Raw genomic sequence first — 23203 nt, forward strand, 5'->3', positions numbered from 1 at the left:
CCCAATGAAAGGAACACAGTTGACATGTTGTTTAAGCTGGAGATGTTGCCTGTATGCGTAAAAGAGCTCTCTGTTTCAGGCTCATGTACAGTCAGGAATGGTTCCTTCTCATCCAACTGCCCATGCGCCAATGATGCTAATGACGACACAGCCACCCGGCGGTCCCCAGGCCGCCCTCGCTCAAAGTGCACTACAGCCCATTCCAGTCTCGACAACAGCGCATTTCCCCTATATGACGCACCCTTCAGGTGAGGCGTGTGTGTGCAGGGGCCGCCGGGCACCCCAAAGCATTCTGCTCGCACAGGTCGAATGGCAGGCAGGGCCAGCGCTTCAAGCCCCGCATTTGAGAACTAGCAAGACCCGCCAGAGCGTGCACAGGAGGGACTGTGACGATCAGTTCAGTGTCAGGGCCTGAGGCTTCCAGGAGCTGAGTCTGTGTGTGTTCTGATGGTATACAGGATTTGGCTTGATGAGAAGCAGCAGCAGCATTCTGTGTGGCTGACGCATGCTTAGGACTCAGTTGGCCTTCCTTGTTAAAGAGGCTGGACAGGGCAGCGTTTTCCTTCCTTAGTCTCCCCCTCCCCAGTCTGACGGGGGTGGTTACCACCATGGCAGAGTTTGATTGTAGCTCTGGAGAATACTACTGATGAGAAAGTGTGCTGTGTGTGGATCGGTTTTGAGTGTAGCATTAGCTCCAGCCTATGCCCTGACAGGGAGAGAATGCCCCGTGATTGTGCTCTAATACTTGATGGCTGCCATGGCAATATTTCACAGTCTAACCTGTTACTTTGAAAGCAATACTGGTGCTTGGCTGGTATTTGGGGAGGGGGTATGTTAAGGCCTTTTTTTCCTACCCCGTGAGCAACAAGTCTTCTGGGAGTTTTATCTGAAGTGGTTTCCATCTGACTGGTTTGTTTCTACCCACCCACCTGCCCCTTCCCCTTTTGGTGCAGATGGGAGGGGGAAGAGTGGATTAAATTTTGAGTCTTGTTCAGGTAGCACGAGGATAGTTTACAGTCGTGTGCTGCAGAGACACTAGGCTAATGTGTGGTGTTGCCAGTTTCCTGTTTAAATATTCACTTTTCTTTTTTACAGTACAAGCCCACCACCAACAGCAGTTGTAAGGCTGCCCTGGAGGAACCGAAAGGCCAAATTCCCTCCTCCCTTCTACTGCTTCTACCAACTGGAAGCACAGAAAACTAGAATTTCATTTATTTTGTTTTTAAAAAATATATGTTGATTTCTTGTAACATCCAATAGGAATGCTAACAGTTCACTTGCAGTGGAAGATATTTGGACCGAGTAGAGGCATTTAGGAACTTGTGGGCTGTTCCATAATTCCATATGCTGTTTCAGAGTCCCGCGAGTACCCCAGCTCTGCTTGCTGAAACTGGAAGTTATTTATTTTTTAATGACCCTCGAAAGTCATGAACACATCAGCTAGCAAAAGAAGTAACAAGAGTTGATTCTTGCTGCTATTACTGCTAAAAAAAAAAAAAAAAAAAAAAAAAAAAAAATCAAGACTTGGAACGCCCTTTTACTAAACTTGACAAAGGTTCAGTAAATTCTTACCGTCAAAATGACGGGTTATTATTTATAAATCAAGTTTGATGAAGTGATCACTGTCTACAGTGGTTCAACTTTTAAGTTAAGGGAAAAAACTTTTACTTTGTAGATAATATAAAATAAAAACTTAAAAAAAATTAAAAAATAAAAAAAGTTTTAAAAACTGATACCAAGTTAGTGTGTGTTTGTACAAGCTTAAGATGTTTCTGTTATAGGATACTTCATATCAAGGCAGGAGGGCTGAGTGTACTTTCTTAAATCCTGGAAGGTTAGTTGTCAAATGACTTTTCTTCTTCACCTTTAGTTCTGGTTCAAGGTATCTCTAGAAAAAGACAAGACTGAGACATTCTCTTTGGTGGATAAAGGTCCGCTCCGGAAGGAGGAAGGCTGGCCAGAGCTGGGCAGCACTGAGATCCCACATCCTCAGCCTGACGCTGGTTCTGTAAGCTTCCTTTTTAATATCTCCTGAACCCAAATGAGTGTTGTTAGTCACAAGTCTTCCTGATTCACCCATCTTTTACCAGTAGAGGGCAGGAGACACTGCTTAAAAAGAAACTGATAAATCCCGAGAGCTGAAAAGCAGTGATGCACAAAGTACCTTATCGCTGTAGATTCACAAGCATTTGCTAATGTTCCAAATTTGTGGGAGGAGGACAAAGGGAAAAGCAAGTAGTTGAGCAGAGCAAGGATCTTGCAGAGACCACAGTCCTGTTATAATAGAGCTTTAAATATTGTGGCAACAAATCAAGATTCTGAAAACTTTTTTTAATTCCTGTGTAGCAGTTTGTACATTATAGCAAAATCTGCATTATTCAAGAATAAGTTACTTGTACAGTACATAAACAATACATAAAAATTTGCCAAATACTTTCTGCCTATGATGATACAGAATGGATCCATTTACTCTGTTGTCATTACAATGTGCTGCTTATTCCAAGCAAACGCTGGATGTCAGATGTGTCCTTGTTAAGAGGCAGTGGATACTATACTATCAAGTTCCTCTAGCCTGTGGGAGATGTTGGAGCTCACATGACATGTGCGATAAGAGACGTAGCCCTGAATTAAAAGCATGAAGGAATCCCAGGCAACACTTAGGGAAGAGTTCAAGGCCTTGATTTTAGGTTAAAGAAACTGTTATGTAAAAATAGTGTTCTCTGGCCTAAGATTTTAATGATTGCTATTCCTTTTTCCTACACGGTCCAGAAATGATCAAAGGCAGAAGATTTATACCAGATAAAGCCATATGGATTGCTGGTCTAAAATTCAAGGCAGGTTAGTTGACTTAATTCTTTGGTGCTGGTGACTATTAGTTTGTAAAAGTTGATTCAAGACGGAAGAATGAAGTGATGGTGCTGGGAGCAGTCAGGCTATCCTTGTTGTTTGTAATTGGAGATAACTGGAGGGTCATGATGCTTACCGTCCTTTTGGCACTCAGAGCCTAGGCTCCCGGTAGGGGCTGTTGGTTCCTTGCTGCCAGCAGCGGTCACACTGGGGCCAGGAGGAGGAGGGTGGTGGGATATGCTGTGACCACGATGGGCTGGCGGGGACATTGCCTCATTGGCTGTGAAGGCATCAAGCCCAGGGAGCCTTTCCCTCGAGCTGAACCTGCTCTAGCAGAAAGTAAAGGCATTGGCTCAGTGTCACTTCTTCCCAGGCCATGAGGGGGCTTTTTTTTCAGGAGGTATTTGAGCTGTCCTGGCAACTCAGACATGTTTAAAAAGGAAACGTTTTCCTTGAACACTTTACACCGAATCTGGAGGTGGGTGACTCCCAATTATCTGTCACGGAGTCTGATCTTGTCCTTTGTAGCCAGTGGCTCAGAGCTGCTGGTTGGCTGTGCCTGGCTTGCCTCCTGGCATTAACCTGAGAATTGTATGGTGAGAAGCTAAGGAGTGAGTGCCCCTGCCTTAAAGAGGTCACATCCCAGATGTTTACACTTCTGGCTACAGGGAGGGGAAAAACTTGGGTTGTTGGCTACTTGGCCCCTTTCCTGTGCAGACAAGGGGAAAATCTGTACCAGTGACTTGTCAGCATTGACTTTCTAGAATGAGCTTTCTCTTTTAAAAGAGAAATAGGAACAGTGCTTACTTTTCTGGATCACACCTCACTTAGCATTCATTACTTAGAGAAACCTGCCTTGTGTAGAAAAGGAAAGAAAAGTGTCCTTAGAAAAAGACCACCGATTTGGATTAGGAATGGATCTGCTTTGCAATCTGTGAAAACACTCAGGAGCATTGGTTTTTAAAGTGGTGAAGAGGGGACTGCTTCCTCCCCCCCCCCCCCAATTTTTTTTTTTTTTTAACTGAAGTCTGACCTCTGGGAGAACAGAGAATGGCTGGAGGGAGCAAACCAAACCCTCACCCCAGATAAGGCAGGCAGTAGTTAGTCGTAGGCCAGGGTTTAAATTTAGTTTCTGAGTGATGTGTCTATAAATGTTAAGTTGTGCTAAACTCTCAGTTTCCTAGAAGCCAGCCTGGTGACTGTGTCAAATGGCTCTGCTGGCACCCAGAGCAGCTGGCTCCACTCTGTCACTGCCCCCTTGTTTCTTAGCCTCCGCCTGAAAGTTCTGGGAGGAGCCAGCCCCCCTGTGAATTCTATCCCTGGTGAAAAGCAAGTATAGATGGAGATTTAACTGCAGGACCCCACCCCCCAGCTGTTGGAGATGTGCGCCCGAGTGTGTACGCACACACATTCCTCCTCAAATGAAGCAGCTGGAACGGAACACTGAGTGTGGGCTGTTAAAGGAATTTCTCACTAGTTGTGGCACCAGATTTCCTAGTTCCCATTTTGACTCAAGAACAAGCCTAAAACCTTGCGGGATAGTTTATGAGCCAGCCATTAGATGCTTGGCGGGGGGGGGGGTCCGAGCCAGCCCTGGTGGTGAAGGATTTTTTAGAAGAAAGGGGCCAGGAGCCCTTCCTCCCTTTTTGCTTGCTCCTCCCTCGCCCCTTATCACCCCTTGGGTAAACTGGTTTAACCATAAAGCTACTGTAAACCAGAATCCAGTTTTTTTGTTCGTTAAGGCACCAGGGTAGAATTCCTCCTTGCCACCCTGTTTCAGTAGTTGCCTGAATTTCCCTGAAAGGGTGACGTACTTCACTTCTCCACGTTTAGGAAGGACAGTGGCTACTCAGCAGCAGGTGACTGTCCTGAGGATGCAAAAGACACAGAAGCCAGGCATGCTGGCTCAGACCGGGAACAAGTCAAGTAGGGTTTGCATAGCTGTCTCAGACTTGCAAAATCGCATGAGTATTAAAGAGTGCAACAAAATAAGCAATGGTTTAGTTTTGAAACCTGAATCCTTTTAAAAGTTAATCTGAGGTAAAGTGTTTAAAATCATTTTAACCTTGAGCTTTGTCCCGAAGCTGAGTCGGAGCAGGATTGATGTGTTCACCTACGGCACAGGGAGTGGCAGGCCTCCACGTGGACCGAGGCCACAATGGGTAAACCGTAGGTGAATCCAGGGCTTGTTAGTGTTTTGGGCTTCCTGACGACCCTCCCACCCCCCCGAAAGTCTGTCATCAGCTGTGACAGTGTCAGTGAAAAAGAGAACCAAGGTTCGGCCTGCCAGATCTGGCCCTCACCCCACCACCTCCTATAAGAGGGATGGGGACTGGTCCTAGGGACCCAGGGTGGGAGCTCTCGGCCTCTGCGAACAAGAACCACATCTGTAAACAATAAGGAGAAAGCCAGGTGATGGATGGATAAAACTTATAGGAGGCCCTTCAACAGGCCGAATAGAAGGGTCACATCCAAACTGGAATGAGCAGTTAACAGTGTCCCTTAAATCTCTCTCTGGAAGGAAGGAAAGAAGGTTACATTCACAAGTTCACATCTCCGCTTGCTTGTGCTCCTCGGGGGCACGTGTGAGGCCTAGGGTTCCTCGCCGCCCGTCAGAGAGGCGTGTACTGATTGTCTATGGCCCGTAGATGGCTCCGGGAGGAGGAGTCCATTTCGTAGTCTGAGTCCCGGGCTCGACTGGTGGCTTCAGGCTCCAGGTGCCGCAGGCTGTCGGCCAGTTCCTCGGGTGAAGGCACCAGGTGGAATATCTGCTCTGGGGGAGAGGATCGGCCTGGGAGACCCTCCGGGCCCAGCCCCCGTGGACAGCCCGAAGAACTGAGATGGGGAAGGCCCAGCTCCGAATCCCAGTGAGCGAGGGCGAAAGGGAACAGGACAGTGCTGGAGGAACCTGGGGGACAAGTGACCAAGAGAGAGACCGGCGCTGTCAGTCTTAACGTGACAGAGGGGCTAAATGTTGAAAGAACACAAAACCATCGCTGTGGCTCTGGGTTTGCAGCGAGCGTCTACCCTCTGCCGCCCACCCCCTTTATCAAGGGTCACACCTGGTGGCTGGGAGACGACTACCACGTAGCTGGACAGGCGGACGTCACAGGCAGCACCGCACTCAAGCGGGATGGGCGAGCGCTGGAAGTGGTGGAGCATGTCCACGACAGAGGGGAAGTGGAGGTGTTGCACTCGGCACTGGCCCCGCTCGGTCAGCGACAGGCGCAGGTGCTACAGGGGGCGAGTACAGTAGGCTCAGGCACTGGCCGCTGCAGGCCTTCGACCTGGGGGCAGGGGGACCGGCCCGCCCGCCGCGCCCCATACCTTGGCCATGCCTCGGAAGTTGAACGTGAGCACGTACTCTCCGCGCCGGGTCTCACTCTGCCGCACCAGGAACACTCCGTGAGCATCTGGACCCTGCAGCTGAACCAGCTGAGCTGCCTTCACTCGGGAGATGGGGCCATGGAACCAGGGGTAGCAGGACAGGAAGTGATCTGTTTTCTGACAGGTTGGGTCCAGCAACCCCCCAGGAGAAGCACCTGGTAGACAAGATGGGGGATGATGGCCCCCTGTGGGTGCCTGAGGTCCTGGGCTAAAGCTGGTTCTGACTTACATGGAGGACAGAGGCCTAGACCCACTCACCTTGGTTCAGGGAATCTGTGCTCCCCCCCGGAGAGTTGGACGTGCCAGGCTCTAGGGCTGAGGGAATATGCGTCTCTGGGTCTGTGCTCTCCAGCCTGCTGAAGAGGCTGAGGTTAGGATCTGGGTAGATCGGGGGAGCAGGAAAGGCTGTGCCAGGAGTAGGGCCCTATGTTCTGGGGCCTCACCCTTGGCCTGTGCCCTCCCGGAGCTCAGCCATCCAGGAATTCAGCTGCTGCTCGTCCTCCACCTCGAAGATGATGTCGGTCCGGTCCTTCACCTGGTAGTGAGGAAAGCAGCGAGCGTGTGGGTGCCTCAGGTGTGTGTGTGTATGACCCCCCACTGGGTGTGGAAAGCTGTCACTCACCTTCAGGACAAAGGTGTAGAGGTTGTCCGGCATCTCGAGGCGTGTGCATCGCCGGACCTCCTGGATGTTGGAGCAGGTTGCCTGTAGCTTGGGCTTTGAACTCTAGGTAGGAGACCAAGGCGGACACTTGAGGTTTGTCCCTCACGGCCCTTCACCCACCCAGGCCTCTGTGTGTTCCTGCGGTCTTCCCGGGGGATTAGCTTGCCAAGTGAGCGCTCATGATGCCAGGCCTGGGGAAAGGCCTAGCATCCTGGTTTGCAGAAGCCTGCCGAGGGCCCTTCTCCCATAGCTTCTTAAACACCGACTTCACCCCCTAAACACTGCGACCTACAGAAACCAAAGTGCGATGAGGGCCAACGCCCTCGTGACCTGAACCTGTGGACACTCCAGCTGTGACGTGTGTTTGCCTGCTGACATCTGTCTCCCCTTCCACTGGTGGAACAAAGAGCCCCGAGCCCAGCCAGGTCACGTCAAAACAGACCTGGAGAGTGGACACGAGGACATCCGATCCAAGTCACATTTCCCTGTGTGGTGCTGACTGCCAGGGGCTTGGGTGATCATCCCGCCTTTAGCTTCTCCCCTCTGCCCCGCGTCAATTCCCCATTAGTGCAGGCTTCTGACCAAACATCAGCCATAGGAAACCCATGATGTCACCACATCTTAAAGACAAGAAACACAATTTCTTGGAGGTGAAGTCATTTGGCTGAAAGAGGGTAGATCGGTTTTAACCTCTGTCCACAGCATACAGCCTAGAACCTCAAACTCCCACATCTGCCTGCCTTCAAATCTGAGGATAAGGAAGGGTGGGTTTGGCTACAGGGTGTGGGGGCCAGGGGAGGGGTGGCAGAGTAGCTTAGCCACAGGCTCTTGGGGCCTCTGCCAACATGCCTAAAGAGGCAAAGCCTAATCTGGCCCCAGTTACAACCAGCTGGAAACTGACCCAAAACCTTGGGCCCAGGAGGCTCCCATGACCTCCAGCATACACAGGGATTCAGAGTGCGTGGGAGGTGGTCCCCTACTGCTTTGCCACCAAGAGCACCTTTTCTGACTCAACCTGGCAGGAGCTGACCTTGGCAGATGCCTGTTTCCAGGGAGCCAGCATCTCCTCCTCTTCCCTTTGTGATCAGACTGATGAGATTGTTTTTCCAGGGTCACGAGATGATCAATGGCTGCTCCCAGCACAGCCCAAAAGCAGATGAGAACGAAGGAAGAAGGCAGAGATGATGGGGGAATTGATGGGAAAACCCAACTGGGGCCCTGCCTCCAGTACTACTTCTCTTCCCCTGGGGCCAGGAGACATCCAGGTGACCAGGCTGAGCAAGCCAGCATGGGGCAGAGGCAGAGAGACGGAAACGAGGCAGGCCCAAAGGCTAGTTTTTGGTGCTGTGGCTTTGAGGGGAATCCGACCTCCGCATCTCAGGCAGAAGTTACCTTTTCAAAAAGCAGGGCAAGAGCCCCTACCCACAGCCGTGCGTGTGGCTGCTTCAGACACGCAGGCACCAGGAGTCTCCGATGGAAGGATGGTATCCTTAGGGCCAGGCCACCTGCCTTCAGCCCTTGCCCACCCACTGGAGCGCTGGTGAACAAGGAGGCAAGGAGCAGCCCGGCAGGAGAGGATTGGCCAGACTGGGGCTCTTTCCCAATGCAGGCCCACCGCCAGCAGTCTGGGGGGAGTGACAGCGCTAGGAGCCGAGCCCCTGACGCTTACCCGCGGTGGACTGCATCGTCAGACTGATGTTACGGAGGAGGGAGCAAGCTCAGTCGATCCCAGCCCTAAGCGACCAGTGCCAGCCAGGGTGTTTTTATCTTTCAAGTTTTCCCCCACACCCCAATTCCTCAGCCTGGGATGGGAGCCCATGACATGTGGGGAACACAGGAGTCTTGTGCAGTACCTAAATGGTCCCTGGGCGTGCCAGAGTGTGCAGGACTGGCAGCTTTCACAGCCAGCCTCTTACAGCCTCTATTTCCCTTCTGTAAAATGGGTAAGGTACAAGGCTATTTCCTTCCTTCTCCTTTTGCAGTTGGCTCTGCTTGGCCCCCAAGCCTCCCCACTGGCTCTGGGCCCTCAGGATCACTGGGAGGAAGTAGGCCAGGCCAAGAGGGGAACAGGCCTAGTCTCCCTTTCGGTTCTGCTCTGGGCCTTGGCCCCAGGGTGAATGCTGAGATTAACCAGCAAAGCCACTGGTTTCACTCTGAATGTGGGGCCTTCATGCCAGCACTCTCCCCAGCAGCTGAGGAACTGCTGACCTGGCAGGCAGTGGTAAAGAGAGGATTCCCCCTCCTCACCCACAGCCAGCCCTGGCTGCACAGATGCTGGCTCCCATCTGCCCACTGGCTATGATGACACGGGTTCTTCCTGACTCTTCTCAGGCAGCCCGTGGGAGAGCTGCCTCAGCCAGCCCAGTTGTCGTGCTTGGAGCCACAGAGCTAGGGGCAGAGCCAGGATCTGAACCCCAGCGCTGATGTATCAAATTGTGCTGTCTGGAGGTGGGGAGAGGCCAGAGGCTCTGCCCAGGCTGGAGGCGAGTGAGAGAGCATGGGGCAGAATAAACCCGGCCTGTGGCCACAGCCCTAGCTGGATGGCCCCAGAGCAGGACTTGGGAGCACTAGTCATATGCAGAAGGACCAGTGGCTGCCTTTCTGGTTGAGTAGTGTGATGAGACAGAACCGGGATGGAGCGCTGAGCCCAAACCCTGGGGCTGTGTTAGCAGCTACCCAAGCGTTAGTTTGATTGAAATGGCTGCACCGCTCCAGATACTGTGGGACAAGCAGTCGCATGTCAACACAACATAGCCCCACCCCCAACACTGGGGAGTAAGTTCCAGCTCCCAGTATTCACAAAGCTGGCAGCTTTCCAAAGGCCACTGTGACTCCAGGGGAATAACCTATTTCTTTCTGTGCCTTGGCTGCTAGGAAGCTCAAAGGCAAAGCTACAGATCAGCTCTGACATTGTCCCCACCATAAGGCTGGCATTTCTACAGCTGATTGTATCTAGGCTTTATACTTGCCTTATCCTTCTAGGTGTTACTGTTCAGTCCTGTCCTTGCCTCCTCTTGTGTAACCCTGGACAGGCAGCTGTTGTTTGGTGTTTATTTTTGAGAGAGCACGAGCCAGGGAGGGGCAGAGAGTGAGGGAGACACTGAGCTGTCAGCACAGAGCCTGACGTGGGGCTCAAACTCCCGAACTGTGAGATCGTGACCTGGGCTGCAGCTGGACACTTAACCGACTGAGCCACCCAGGCGCCCCAGTTTTGTCATCTGTAAAGCAGAGATACTTAGACTTAAGGTTTTATTTTGAGGCATGCAAGTGGGGGAGGCGGAGAGAGAATCTCAAGCAGGCTCCATGCTGTCAAGAGCAGAGCCTGACACGGAGCTCAGTCTCATGAACCGTGAGATCCTGAAGAGCCAAAATCAAGAGTAGGATGCTTCACAGACTGAGCCACTCAGGCACCCCCGTAAAGCAGAGATACTTAATAGTAGCTCTCTTCTCGCACAGTTGGTAGGTGTGGCGACTGGGGGAGCTATTGGAAGCGAAAAAAATGGCCTGATAAAGAGCTGTTAGATTTCTAGACTGGGGTCTGAGGTCGCCCAAGGTGGATAAAGCCTGTAGTGTTATAGTGTTACAGGACTACACCTTCCCCTCCAAGGGGCCCAGGACCTGGAGATAACACCTGGCATTCTTTCAACCTTACAGAACCTCTTTGTAACCTGCTCCTTACCATCCTGCAATGAAATTGATATGTAACCTGACCTACCTATGTAAGTGCCCTGATGAAGATAAAGGAAAAAGAGGATGTAATTTGTATTAAAATAAAATGTATTTCAGTGTGATTATGCAGATAATACAGTGAGCTGCTCCAGTACCTCTGAGTTTGTTTTAAAAGATGAAGAACATAAATGAGCCAGAGGGCAGGTAAGCCCTCAGAGGACAATTGGTCTGTTCAGTGGACACTAAAACAAGGCAGAAAGTTCCAAGTGCTTCTATGAGGCTGCACCATTCTGGCTCTAGGTTTGTCATCTCCTGGACTTTTAGAGGGTACGATGGACGTTTTTGCCTCAACCGATACGGGTTTACCTGTCCTCCCCGACTCCCACTGACCCAGGAGCTTCCTTGCCCGCACTGGTGGGACTTTTGGGCTCAAATCTGCCTAGACAGATTGGGAGTGACAACTGGAACCACACCTTTCCTATCTCCCTAGGCCTTGTTTTCCCTCACACTGTCACTGGAAACTGTCCCATGACCTGCCGTGCTAAGGGGCAGGGGATACCAGCATTGCTGGGCCCTTCTAGAGTCTTCCAAGGTAACAGGCTGTACCCCACTCTGCCGTGTTCCCACAACTGCCCTGAATGAGGCCTGTCACCATTCATTCGTTCAAGACCCCAGCAGAGGGTCTGGCCCAAGCCCCCTCTGAACTGCAGGTGCCAGTACCCCCATTCTCAGCAGGAATGAACTACACAGTCCCTGACTCTCACAGAATTTCTACTATAGTAAAGGAGACAGGTACCAACATGAAGGAGAGGGTAAGGACCCAGACAGACAGGTGGGGGAAGCAGTGAAGGGCCACAGAAACAACATGGCCTCCCCTCAGCTACAAAGAGAGCATAGCGGAGCTCCCAGGCACCAGGAGGCCTCATCACAAAGGCCCCGGGGGGGGGGGGGGGGCACCTACGGAGGCTGATGGAACTTGTGTCACACATTGAGGTAGTTACAGCAGTGCCCCAGAAGTCTCCATGCACTCTTGAGGCCTTGGGGGTCAGTTTGGGCTTGTTCTAAGGCAGAGATGTGCAAATGGCAAGATCAGAAGTTCCAGGGAGTTCACGCTGAATACCTTGACAGAAACATACCTGCCAGCTGGGCCAGCACAGCGCTTAACCTCCCCCTCCACGGGAAGGTGCAAGGGGAGACAGCACCTAACTCACAGCCAAGTAGCAAAGAGCCTGGCATGGAGGGCCCAGCGGTGTGGGCAGTACAGGCCCTCACAATGGCCTCATCCCATCTACTGCATCCTACCTGGCCACTGGAGAAGCTTCCATCCAGTGCAAGCCTTGAGGAGAGGCATCCCACCATCTGGAATCCGTCAGACGCCACCAGTCCCCTGGCAGGCTCCTCTCGCTCTCCCAGTACTTAGGGCCCTCACCCCTCTCCTACAGAGGACAGCAACGGGACAGGAAGAGCTAGGTCCAAGCCTTGTACTTGTGCCACAGCACTGGTGCCCTCTAGGCAGCATCTCAGTGGCCTGGAGCTCAGCTCGAGGCGGCTAGACAAGTCCTGGCTCCACTTAGTCCCTCTGGAATCTTGGGCATGGCACTAACCACAGCCCAGCTTCCTCCTTAGTAACGTGGGGACATTTACCTCCCAGGAAGAGGGAGGATGGGAGGTGGTCTTGGATAAGGGCTTGAAAACTTAAAAGACTCAGAGCAAATTCCAGATCCTGGTCAGAGATGGCTGGGCCGCCCCCCCACCCACTTCCTGCCCAGAGCCTCAGTGGGTGTTGCCTAGATGAACAAAGGATGAGACATCACTGTGGAACAATGTTCATTTGAGTCTTATTGATAGGTATCAAAACACCAGTCTAAATACCAAAAAAAGAAAAGGCCCAGTTTTATTCCCCCCCCCCCCCACCCAATTTTAAGTCTGGTTACAGGGGTCTCAACTGGGAAGGAGACAACTGCTAGAACACAGAGTTCCACTTTTTACAGATCTCTGAGCTACCTGGCAGCCAATGCAAAGAGGGATCTCCGAGAGAGGGCAGCCTCTTGTGCGTGGAGAATCCCATGCACAGTCCACTTAAGGCTCTGAGCGGTGCCAGCACCGAGAAATCTGTTGAACCCAAGTGTTCCCCTGACTTCAGCCACCCAGTGTCCTGCTCAGAAGCTAGCAACCTTCTCATCCTAGGGCTTGGGAATTAGTCTTGGCCCTGAATCTCAACTCTGCCTTGTTCTCTGTGGACAGATGGTACCTGTCCAGCCTGTCCTCACACTTGTAAGACCTAACAATGCCACTAATCTCCCATGAGAATCTGGTGATAGAATGTGTGCAGAGGTGCTTCCACTGGGTAGGGAAAGGTCCTGAGGGATGCGCACAGGCCTTAGAAAGATTCAATCTGCTCAGAAGCAAAAAGGCCCCTCCCTGAGGAAGCTTTCCTCCTTGTTACTCCCCGTGTCTGCCTGCATTTGGCTCACACAGCTGTCTCCCCACTTACACACTGTGAGCTCAGGAGGGTCTCTCTCCTTTTCCATCTTTGTCTTCAGCAGGGCACAGAATGGGTGGCTGTAGATGTTTGCTGAACACCACAGAGTGGGGAAGGTGGAAGGAAAGGCATTGGAGGCTAAGAGAATAGCAAGAGCCAACACTCTGAGGCCGGAAGGTACAGCCAAATCCGTAAGATGGCAGGGGAGTTGGCTGTGGCTAGAAATGATGCTGGCAGCCTCCCCCCCCCCCCAGCCTTTAGTGAGCACGTATTATGTGCCAGGCCTTAGGGCCCAGGCTGTCCACCAGTGGCCTCTGGACTAATTAATAAGCCACCGCCATTGAAATTTTTTTCCCAGTTTCACAGAAAAGAGCATCATACTGAAGAACGGCGGTAGGAAGGTCATTGTAAAGGATAATCCTTAACATTAGGTATGGTGATACTCTCATGAGAAGACCCTTGCCACCCAGCTCTGGGCCATCAGTCTGCATGAGGAACAGTGATGGGGGCCTTCTGTGCTCCTCTGGCCACCCGTGAGGCTGGTGTCCCGTCCGCCACTTCACAAAGGCAGTGCCAAGGCTAAGAAAACCTCCCAGGGCTACTGGTCATGACACAAAGGGTGCATTACAGCCAGCTGGCCTGTGACCTCTGGAAAGAAACCTGAGGTCTGCATTTTAACAGGAGCCTGAGGTGGATCTGAAACCCGCTGGCGCCTGAGAGGAGTGCTGGGTGGGAAGGCCACGCCCGCCTCCCCTCTCCGTCCCTCCTTCCCAGGCACTGGGCTCTGTCCATCCCATAGAGACAGAATGGCCAATGCTGGGGGCAGAGGAGGTGCACACGGGGCGCCCTGCTAGAGGATGAGGGGCCCAAGTCCTCACCATTGCCTACGAGGCCCTGCACCACCTAGTCCTTGTGACTTTCCCAACCTTATGTATTGTCCTGTCCTAGTGCCGCCCTGGCTGTGACCGTTCTGACGTGTACCTTACGTGTACCAAGCACACTGCACCTGCTGCTTCCTCTGAGAGACAGTCCCCCATGGGCCCACAAACCTTACTGCCACCTCAGGAAGCCCCTTCCTGACCACGGTGTTTAAATACACGGTCACAACCACACAGCCCCCTTTCCTTCCTTCCCTGCATTTGTCAACCTGTGAAACAGGCTCCGTGGGGACTTGGTTTTGTTCACGCAGCATCCCCAGCACCGAGCACAGTGAGGCAGAATGTAGGTGCTCAGTTTCTTTCCCACAAGTACTCCTCTCTGGCCTTTTATTTGCCAGGGATCGCTGAGTGCTGGGAACCGGGGGGCTGTGCAGGAGTGACGGGTACTTCAAGGCAGTGAGGTTGGAGGACACGCAGACAGTTGGGGACAGGAGCCGGGCCTCCCAGGGCTGCAGCTGGCAGGGGCAGAGGACTGGCCGAAAGGAAGACGCGACACCCCACCTCAGCACTGTAACCCCCCAGTTACAGATGGAGAAGTGGAGGGCCTGAGGGGCAAAATGAACTTGACCCTGACCTCAGGAGGAGCTGTGTAGAGCTGGGGCTCAGACCCTTGTCTGTCTAGCCCCAGAGCCCACCTCCATCCAGACGGTTCTTCCCAGCCCCTGTGTTCTCCCTCTGCATGTGCAACACGATGCCTGATCCAAACTGTGGCCTCGGCAGAGAAAGCCTCCCCTCCTCCAAGGAACTTTCTCTGGTCACTAAGTCGTGGTTAGTGCGATTCCTGTGCCTCTCCCTCAGCACGGGTCTTATCAGGCCTGGCCATGACTTCCTGATGAGGCAGCTGCCCCCACCATCTGACTGGGAGTTCCTCTGGGGGCGGGGACAGGGCACCAAACCTTGTTCTGAGCTGGGGCCCAGCACCGGGTCTGACCCAGAGGAGGGGCTTGGAGTGGGTTTGTCAGATGAGGGACTTGAGTAGCTGGGTGGGCACCTGGGGCCCCAGCCCTCAGATGCGGGGGCGCGGAGGCACATGTGGGGTGTGGTGAGTTATCTCACACCCCTTGTTCCCTGGCTCCTTTGGGGGCAAACTGAAGGCAATGAGCCAGTTCCAGGGGCTGAACAAATGTTGGAAGGTCACTTCCTTCCTTGGGCCCCAACCCCCCCCACCCCCCCACCCCCCCACACACAGGCATTCCCATGCCTGCTTCAGCCACTTCTCGGGTGAACCAGGATAAATCACTTTCCTGTGTTTTTGCTTCCTCATCTGTAAAATGGGGGTGAAAATGGAACCCACCCACCGGGGCTTCTGTAAGTGGCCCTGCTTGTGGCCTGAGTACACAGGAGTCCCCCAGACTCACCCAGTTCACTGAGCCAGATTGCCCGACTTGGTCTGCCCCCTGTGCCTTATGCCCTCTCTCAGGAGAAACAGGAAAGGGATGGGAGAAGCTTCTGGAAAGCCACATGGATCAAGTCAGCTTCCCCCCTTACCTGGCAAGCAGGATCCCTGCCCCAGTGCCAGAAACAGAGACACCAACCCCCCCCCCCCCCCCCCGAGCCCCAGAAAGGCTCTGGTGACACAAGACTCTCAAATGTAAGAACCCTGTTTATAAGAACAGAGTCCCCATCACCTGCCCTCCCCTTCCCCCACTCCGAGACCCTCACAGGCCCTAAGGAGCCCCTATAGTGTGGATAATTGGCCAACGATGCTGAGATAGGAGCTGGGGGCCTGTCTAAAGCCCCACCTGGAATGAGTTCCCCTTCAACCCCATAAGGGTCCCCCCCACATGCCAGATTCACAGTGACAGTCACAGAGCCCCCTCTGAGAGAGATGGAGACAACCCCTTACACAGAATCACAATGACAGGGACACAAAGCTCCTCTCAGATGCTAGAGCAACCTCCCGTGACAGAGACAAACACCCAGACATGGAGATCCCATACAGAGGGAGGCAGCACCCCCGACGCACAGAACCGGTCTGGGATCCCCCTGACACTCACTGGATCCCCTCCAGTGAGACGCGGGTGCCCTGGTTCCCGAAGAGTGGCCAAGCACGGATGAACTTCGACTGCGAGGTCGGCCCATGGGGGGCCACACCCAAGCTTAGGGGGGGCATGGCTTAAGAGGAACCACCCTTGGAAGTTCCGCGTGCCCTGCACCGGCTCGTGGGTGTAAGTGAACAAGTGAAACCGTCGGCACCTTGATCAGCTGATCTTGCCCCGCCCCCCTGCCCCCCCGTTAAGGTCACAAAAGTCACCACACCCGACACCACCTGGGACAGGGCCTTGCAGGGATGGGAATGGAGGGAGCCAGGGCCCCCCACCCTTAGTAGCTGGGCTACATGCTGACACCTCCGGGCTTTCTCCCTTCCACACCTGTACTCAAGTTGTGCCCTCCACATAGGGCACCATCCTAGCCAAAACCCTTGGCTCTCAGGGTGGCAGATTAGGATAGACAACTGTCCATACCCTGGAGCCGAGCCACTGTGAAGAGTCGGTGGACGTCACAGGCTGCTTGGCAACCAGCTTCAATCAATTCAACTTATGTCCCGGGTGGCCTGGAACATTCTTGCAGACGGAAGTGGCATCTCAGTCTGGGAGCACTCAGCAGGCCCAGAGACCGGTCCTGAGCAGGGTCATTGGGGACCAGCCAGACCCCTTCCCATCCCCCCCCCCCCCCCCCACCGCTGCAGACCAGCTGCCATGAGCCCACACCTTGAGCAACCACATCCTGCTCCCAGAGTCCTCGCCAGGAATCCTCCCTGCCCCCATATGGGCTCAGAGCCCCAAGGCCCATGCACTCGGTCCCCATCCACACCTTGCCCCGGGCCGCGCCCTGCCCTCACAGTGCTGCTTGCTCCACCTCGGTCCCCAGGGACACCCCAAGCCTTGAGTGCCGGGCTGTGGTCAAGACGGAAGGGGAAGCCATAGCTTCAAGAGGTCACATCACGTGTCCAGGTGTGCCATCAAAGTAGACACTGACCAGCTGGGCCTTCCTGCTGCCCCGGAGGGCGTGCTCTGCAGACTGTGGGGACGAGCCCCCGAAGAAAGCTGATGGGCCCACTGGAGGCTGCAGGTGATCACTGCAGGTGTCATGGGGCCAGGGGTCCTGGAGCTGGCCGGCCCCCTCCCCGGGGCTTAGATGAGGTGGCTGCAGCCGCCTGCCCTGCTGTGACGTCAGAGCAGTCGGGCGAAGCCCCTCATCCCGGTGACACGGGCTTCAGCCGCAGCCAGAGCCCCCGTGTCCGCCATGCCGGCTGGGGGGGGAAAGCCGTGGTTAAGAGGCAGCCTCTGCCGTGGGCCCGGGGGGAGGAGCACACCAGAGGAGAGGGGCGCTCGACACCGGTCACCCAGCGAGACCCACCGCCCGCCTTCTAAGAATGATGATTCAGGAGAGGTGAAAGCGAGGGCCTCTGGGGCGCCAGGAGGGCTCCGAGCCCAGGAGCTGCCGGAAACAAGGGCGGGAGCCAGAAGCCGGCCGGGTCACAGCTGCAGCCGCCACCACGCTGGGAGCTCCCCCCACCCCCCCCCCCTCACCCTTGTGAGCGTGGCGGGACAGGGCCTGGTGGCATTACCCCTAGCCAGCGTTCAGTGAGTGCTTTCTATGTGATACGCCTTCACACGCAGCATCTCCCAGACACCGAAAAACAACAGGAAATCACACCAGCCACAAAGAATAAAAACCAGATGGATTAAATAATTAAAAGTGAAAAAGAAAACCAAGACAAAACTGGAAGAGAACCCAAGTATTTATCTGATTCAGGGTGGGAAGCCCCTTAAGCAGAAAAGACAAAGAACAAGGCTGTAAGGGAAAAGATCCCTGTAGACTTAAAAACCTCCAGAGATGAAGAACCTGAGGATTGAAATTCAAAAGTCAAATGGCAAACCAGGGAAATATTTGCAACATGAGACAGCTAATATCCACGTAAAAAGTTCTTGCAAATCAATAAGAAAAAGGCAGACATTGCTGTAAATGGCTTGTAAGCCACAGAAAAATGTATATGACCAAGAAATGTAAGAGAAACAGCTCAAAATCCATAGGACACAAAGGAGACTAGTGGTTGCCAGGGGCTAGGGAGGGTGAGGACAGGAACTGAGACTGACTGCTAAATAGGTACAGTTTCTTTCTAGGATGATGGAGACGTTCTGATATTAGTGGTGATGGTGTGTGCAAACCAATGGACTGCACTTTAACATAGATGTCACGTGACTTATAGCTCAATGGTTTTTAGAAAGAGGAGCGGTCAGGGGCGCCTGGGTGGCTCAGTCGGTTAAGCATCTGACTTCGACTCAGGTCATGATCTCGTGGCTTGTGAGTTCGAGCCCCCCCGTTGGGCTCTGTGCTGACAGCTCAGAGCCTGGAGCCTGCTTTCGATTCTGTGTCTCCCTCTCTTCTCTGCCCCTCCCATGCTCCTGCTCTGTCTCTCTGTGTCTCTCAATAATAAATAAATGTTAAAAAAAAAAAATTTAAACTAAAAACAAAATAAAACCAAACAAAGAAATGGTCAGTTCCACGGTAATCAGAAAGGACAAGATGACAACTTCCCCTCTAGAAGTTGGCAAAGGTTTTAAAAATAATAACCAGTGTTGGCACCTCTGGCAATGAGAAGATAAATGGGTATAACCTTTCTGGAAGGCTGTTTGAAAAGGATCAGTCAGAAGCATTAGAAATGGCTAGTAAGCACATGAAGAAAATGCTCAGCATCATTGGCCAACAGGGAAATGCAAATCAAAACCATATGAGATACTTCTTCCCACTAGGATGGTTACAAGCAAAAAGACAGACAAGAGCTGGTGAGCAGGTGGACAAGTGGGAGCCCTTGCCGGTGGGAACATGAAATGGTGCAGCCGCCATGGAAAGCAGTCTGGCAATAAAACGTTAAGCACAGAGTTATCATGTAACCCAGAAATTCCACTCCTAGATAGATACCCAAGAGAAATGAAAACATTATGTCCACATAAAAACATGCGTGATTGTTCACGACGGCCAAAAAGTGGAAGCACCTTAACATCCATTCACCGATGGATGGATAAATGAAGTATCATCTACCCACGTAATAGAATATTACTTTGCCATAGAAAGGAATGGAGTCCTAACACCTGCTAGGACGTGGATCAACCTTGAAAACACGACGCCAAGTGAAATTATGCCAAGCAGCTTCTTTCAGGCCGGTCACAGAAGACAGCATATTCTCTGATTCCATTTATTTGAAAAGCACTGAACAGGCAAATCCATAGAGACAGAAAGCAAATCTGTGGTTGCCCAGGGCTGAGGGCGGGGAGGATGGAAGGGGGGGCTGGTAATGGGTACAAGGTCTCCTTCTGAGATGATGAAAATGTTCTAAAAGCAAATCAAAAGCCACTGTACTCTTTAAATAGTTCATTTCACATACTTGTAAGTTGTATCTCAGTAAAACTCAGAGAGAGAGAGAGAGAGACAGCGAGCCTGTAGAGGCACTCTTAAAGCCTTCGACTCAGCACTTCCCTTTCTAGGAATTGAGCCTGAGGAAACAATCAGAGATGGGTACCAAGATTTACGTACAAGATGTCCGACAGTTGTGCCTTCGAGCGGGGAAGTTAGAAATGACTGAATTAGGAGTCTCAATAAATACATCACAGCCTCTCTGTGTAAATGAAATACTGCACAGCCAGTATGAAAAAGACATTCTTGAAAAATATTTCAGAAAAATATTAAGCAGAAGAAAAGCAGGTAACAAAGCAGGATGAAGAGTGTCAGCCTCACAAGGGCTGGGCTTTTGTCCGAAGGTTTCTGTCTATATTTCTCACATGCCTGGCACCCGGAAGGGGCTCCAGAGGTAAGCGTTGAATGCAGAATGGCTGAATGCTGAAGGAATTGCAATTTGGGGGAGAAGTCAGAAAAGCAACGCAAGAACAAAGGTCACAGAGACTTCTACCAAAATGGAAATGCTGGTTGTCTCAGAGCAGGATGGGGAGTGGTTTTCAGTTACCATTCTATGGTTTCCACCATGAGCTTTATTATTAGAAAACAACACCAGAAATTAGGAGCTCAAATGTGGAGGCCCTCGGCGCATTAGTTTCCTAGATGACATGAAGATTTCAGATGAAACAGAGCAGGGCCCCTCAGTTCCACACCGTTCCCTGGAGTGAGGTTTCTCTCTCTGTTGCTGTTGTGGACCTCAGACCTCCCCCCCCCCCCCCATAGTCAGAATCCAAGCCAGGCAGGTAATGGGAGGATCCGGGCATGGGCCACAAGTGAGGGAGGATCCAGAGGCCAGGTGGCGGGTGCCGCTTCAATCGTCCCCCACTGGTTCCGGAGCCTGAGATGTCAGGGGAGTCCATGGCCTGAGCAAAACAGTGGCCTCTTCTGTTAGGGAGGGGAGATAGGAAAAAGGGGTGTGGGGCCCCAAAAAGGAAGCTGAGGCGGCCCCTCCTGCCTTCGGGGAGGAAGCTACCCCCCACCCCACCATCACCACTGACGGCCAGCCGCTCAGAATGCAGAGATCTCTTTTTGTGCATTTTGGTTTCCTTTTCCATTCACAAAGAAGCGGGTGGGGGATTTCCAGCAGCGGCCTGACTAGCTTGCTGAGGCTGTCAGCTGCTGCCCAGTACAGGCTGCTGCCCATCCTCAGGAGGGCACCTGGGGACCCACCTCTGGGACGTGACAACTTCCTACCCAGGAAGCCGCTTCTTCCACCTCTTGGATGAAAACCTATCATGCCTTTGCCGAGCCTGCTTTTGACTCAGTCACCCAGCAATGCCAAGTACTGACATTCCATTTCCCAGAATGGAAAACTGAGGCTCAGAAAGGCCAAGCTCCCAACCCACAGTCGCGTATCAAGGACACGAGAGCCAAGATCTGAACCTAAACCTGTCTACCTGCCCTTCTGCCTGGCTACCAAGCTCACAGCCCAGACTACGATGACAGTCTTGTCCCAACACCCTATCCCTCAAACGAAAACAGAAGGCCCACTTTCAAGAAGCTGGAGAAAGCAAACAGGCCCTGGGGAGCAGGAAGGGCAGTGGAAGCACCCCCAAAAGTGCTGGGAGTAAGGGGTGAGAATAAGTGAACGTCAGTCCCCCCCCCCCCCACACACACACACCGCTGGATTCGGGGGCACTTTCTAGTGTGTGGATTCCTAGAATTTGAGCTGAAAAGAAGCATGCCGATATCCTCTGCCCACAGTTTCAATAAGGCCAGGGATTTCTTCTGAGTGGCAGACTACTTTTCAAAAGTGATCTTACACAGAACCCCAGTAAGGGGCAGATAGGGGGCATCGGCGTGTGCATTTGGGGCCCCCACGGGAACCCTGCTCACCACCACCCCTTCCTTCCCTCCCCCACCAGTCCCAGATCAAGCCCCTTTGCTGCCCATTTCACAGCTCAAGAGAGGGGTGGGGACCAGCCCAGGTTCGCAAAGCAGCTCAAGGCAGAACAGGACAGGAACCCCATTCTCACCGTGGGAGCCTTCTGCCTCTGGTCGTCCTGGGAAGGGGGAGGACTGGGGCGCCACCGGCCTCTAAAGCTCCCAGCTGTCTCCCCATAGGGACACGGGGGCTCTGCCTGGCCCAAGAAGATCTTTTGGGCTGTCAGTGGAGGGTGGGTGGTTTCTCCACCTGTCTGGGGGCCGAGGGCAGGCCCACAACAGGTGCTGTTCCTGGCTCTTCCTCTTCCCAGCTGTGTGGCTTTAGGAAAGCCTTTCTTCCTCTCTGTGCCTCAGTTTCCTCATCTATGAGATGGCTTCATCATTGTGCCCCTCACAGCATTTGTGGTGATTCCACGGGGTGTGTCAGATGCGGTGCCTGTTGTGTTGCAAACAACTAATAAAAATAATGACAACAGGGGCGCCTGGGTGGCCCCGTCAATTAAGCATCCAACCCTTGATTTCAGCTCAGGTCACGATCTCACGGTGCCTCAGATTGAGCCCCACGTCAGGCTCTGCACTGACATCGTGGAACCTGCTTGGGATACTCTCTCTCCCTCTCTCTGCCCCTCTCCCACTCATGCTCTCTCAAAACAAACAAAATCATAAGAATAGTAGTAATGGCAATAACCACAGCAGCTAAGCTTTGATGAACAATGACGGTGTGCTGGGCGCACTTGAGTGCCGCACAGGCGGAAGCTCAGTTAACCCCTCTGAACCCCCACAGGTGGGGGCCAGCCCTCAGCTAGTTTTAGGAAGTATCTGAGGAAACTGAGGCACGGAGAGGGGGGCACAGGGCCCTTCCCAAGGCCACACAGCTCAGAGGGGGCAGGGGCAGGACTCAAACCCAGGTCTGTCCGAGCCAAAAGGAGGCTGCCCCCTCCCGCCTGGCCGCTTCCTGCCCGGCCCTCCTCCTCTTCCTCCTCTTCCTCCTGCCTCGGAGAGGAAACCACCAGGCCTCCGGCGGACATCCCTTTCTCTCTGCTTCCTCTTTCCCACACTCCGGGGGCCCGGGCTCCGGGTTCAGGCCCCTGGGGTCCACGCTGTAGCTCCTTCTGCCTCTTCCAGCCCCGGCGTCCTCAACTGTAAAGTGGGCGCGGTGCCACCCCCACCCTGAAGAACCACAGCGAGCGGTCAATAGGCTGATAGGGATGCGCCCGGGAGAAGGGGCCTGGCCGTCACTCAGGCTCGCACGAGCACCTACTGCTGCACAGGCTCTGAGAACTGCCCGACCCGCAGTTCTGCCTCCCGGACAGACCCCGGGCCCAGGTGGGGAGCTGGGGGCGCCCGAGGCCTGGTTGCCTCTTTCCACAAACTGGGCCCCCAGACTGTCCCCGCTGGACTGTGTGCTGTGTGGGGCCAGATGGCTTCCAAGAACCCCAGGCTGCTGCCTGGAGACACGTGCCTGAGGCTGCCCCTCAGCCACCCAGTCGGCACCTGCCATATCCACGGCTTCTCCCACACCATCAACCCTGGGGGCAGGTGCCGTGGCCATCCCGTCTTATAGATAAGGAAACTGAGGCCCAGCAAGGCTGAGTGACTTGCCCAAGGCCATCCAGCTCAGAAGGAACAGAGCGGGAATGGCCCTGAACCACAATGTCCAACTGTCCCCCCTCCCAGCGACCCCCCTAAGTCTAGCGGCCCAGCCCCTCCCAACCAGACCACTTCCTCCTGGGGGTGCTCGTGGCCTGTGGTGCATGTGGGGGGCTCAGAGCTACGGGCTGAGTCCCCGAGGTGTCCCCCCATCTCCTTCCTCTACCTCTTCTCCAGGCCAGGGAGCAGAGACCAAGGGCAGAGTGTGCTGGGTGAAGGGGACACTGG

At 53.4% G+C, this 23203-nt stretch overlaps 2 protein-coding genes across 10 annotated transcripts in view; one reads left to right on the forward strand and one right to left on the reverse strand.

Annotated features, from left to right (window-relative positions):
- ATXN2 (ataxin 2) overlaps positions 1-10698 on the forward strand; it is a 127714-nt gene extending 117016 nt beyond the window's left edge. For 5 of the 8 annotated variants that reach the window (XM_049619918.1, XM_049619919.1, XM_049619921.1 and 2 more), the window contains 2 exons: positions 80-248; positions 1096-1539. In XM_049619918.1, the coding sequence (XP_049475875.1) occupies positions 80-248; positions 1096-1124 (198 nt within the window). In that variant the 3' untranslated portion in view covers positions 1125-1539. Of the gene's footprint in view, positions 1-79; positions 249-1095; positions 1540-1870; positions 2009-2769; positions 4182-8005 lie in introns of those variants that run through there. The other 3 variants (XR_007455336.1, XM_049619922.1, XM_049619924.1) reach the window with 3 other exon arrangements.
- The window catches only part of SH2B3 (SH2B adaptor protein 3), a 38926-nt gene continuing 17209 nt past the window's right edge, over positions 1487-23203 (reverse strand). The window contains exons 3-8 of one of the 2 annotated variants that reach the window (XM_049619936.1): positions 6857-6958; positions 6678-6769; positions 6493-6587; positions 6175-6389; positions 5910-6081; positions 1487-5755 (exon numbers count right to left, since the gene is read on the reverse strand). In XM_049619936.1, the coding sequence (XP_049475893.1) occupies positions 5460-5755; positions 5910-6081; positions 6175-6389; positions 6493-6587; positions 6678-6769; positions 6857-6958 (972 nt within the window). In that variant the 3' untranslated portion in view covers positions 1487-5459. Of the gene's footprint in view, positions 5756-5909; positions 6082-6174; positions 6390-6492; positions 6591-6677; positions 6770-6856; positions 6959-23203 lie in introns of both variants that reach the window. The other variant, XM_049619935.1, reaches the window with a different exon arrangement.

This window comes from Panthera uncia (genome assembly GCF_023721935.1).
Source record: "Panthera uncia isolate 11264 chromosome D3 unlocalized genomic scaffold, Puncia_PCG_1.0 HiC_scaffold_8, whole genome shotgun sequence".
Classification (NCBI taxonomy): Eukaryota; Metazoa; Chordata; class Mammalia; order Carnivora; family Felidae; genus Panthera; species Panthera uncia.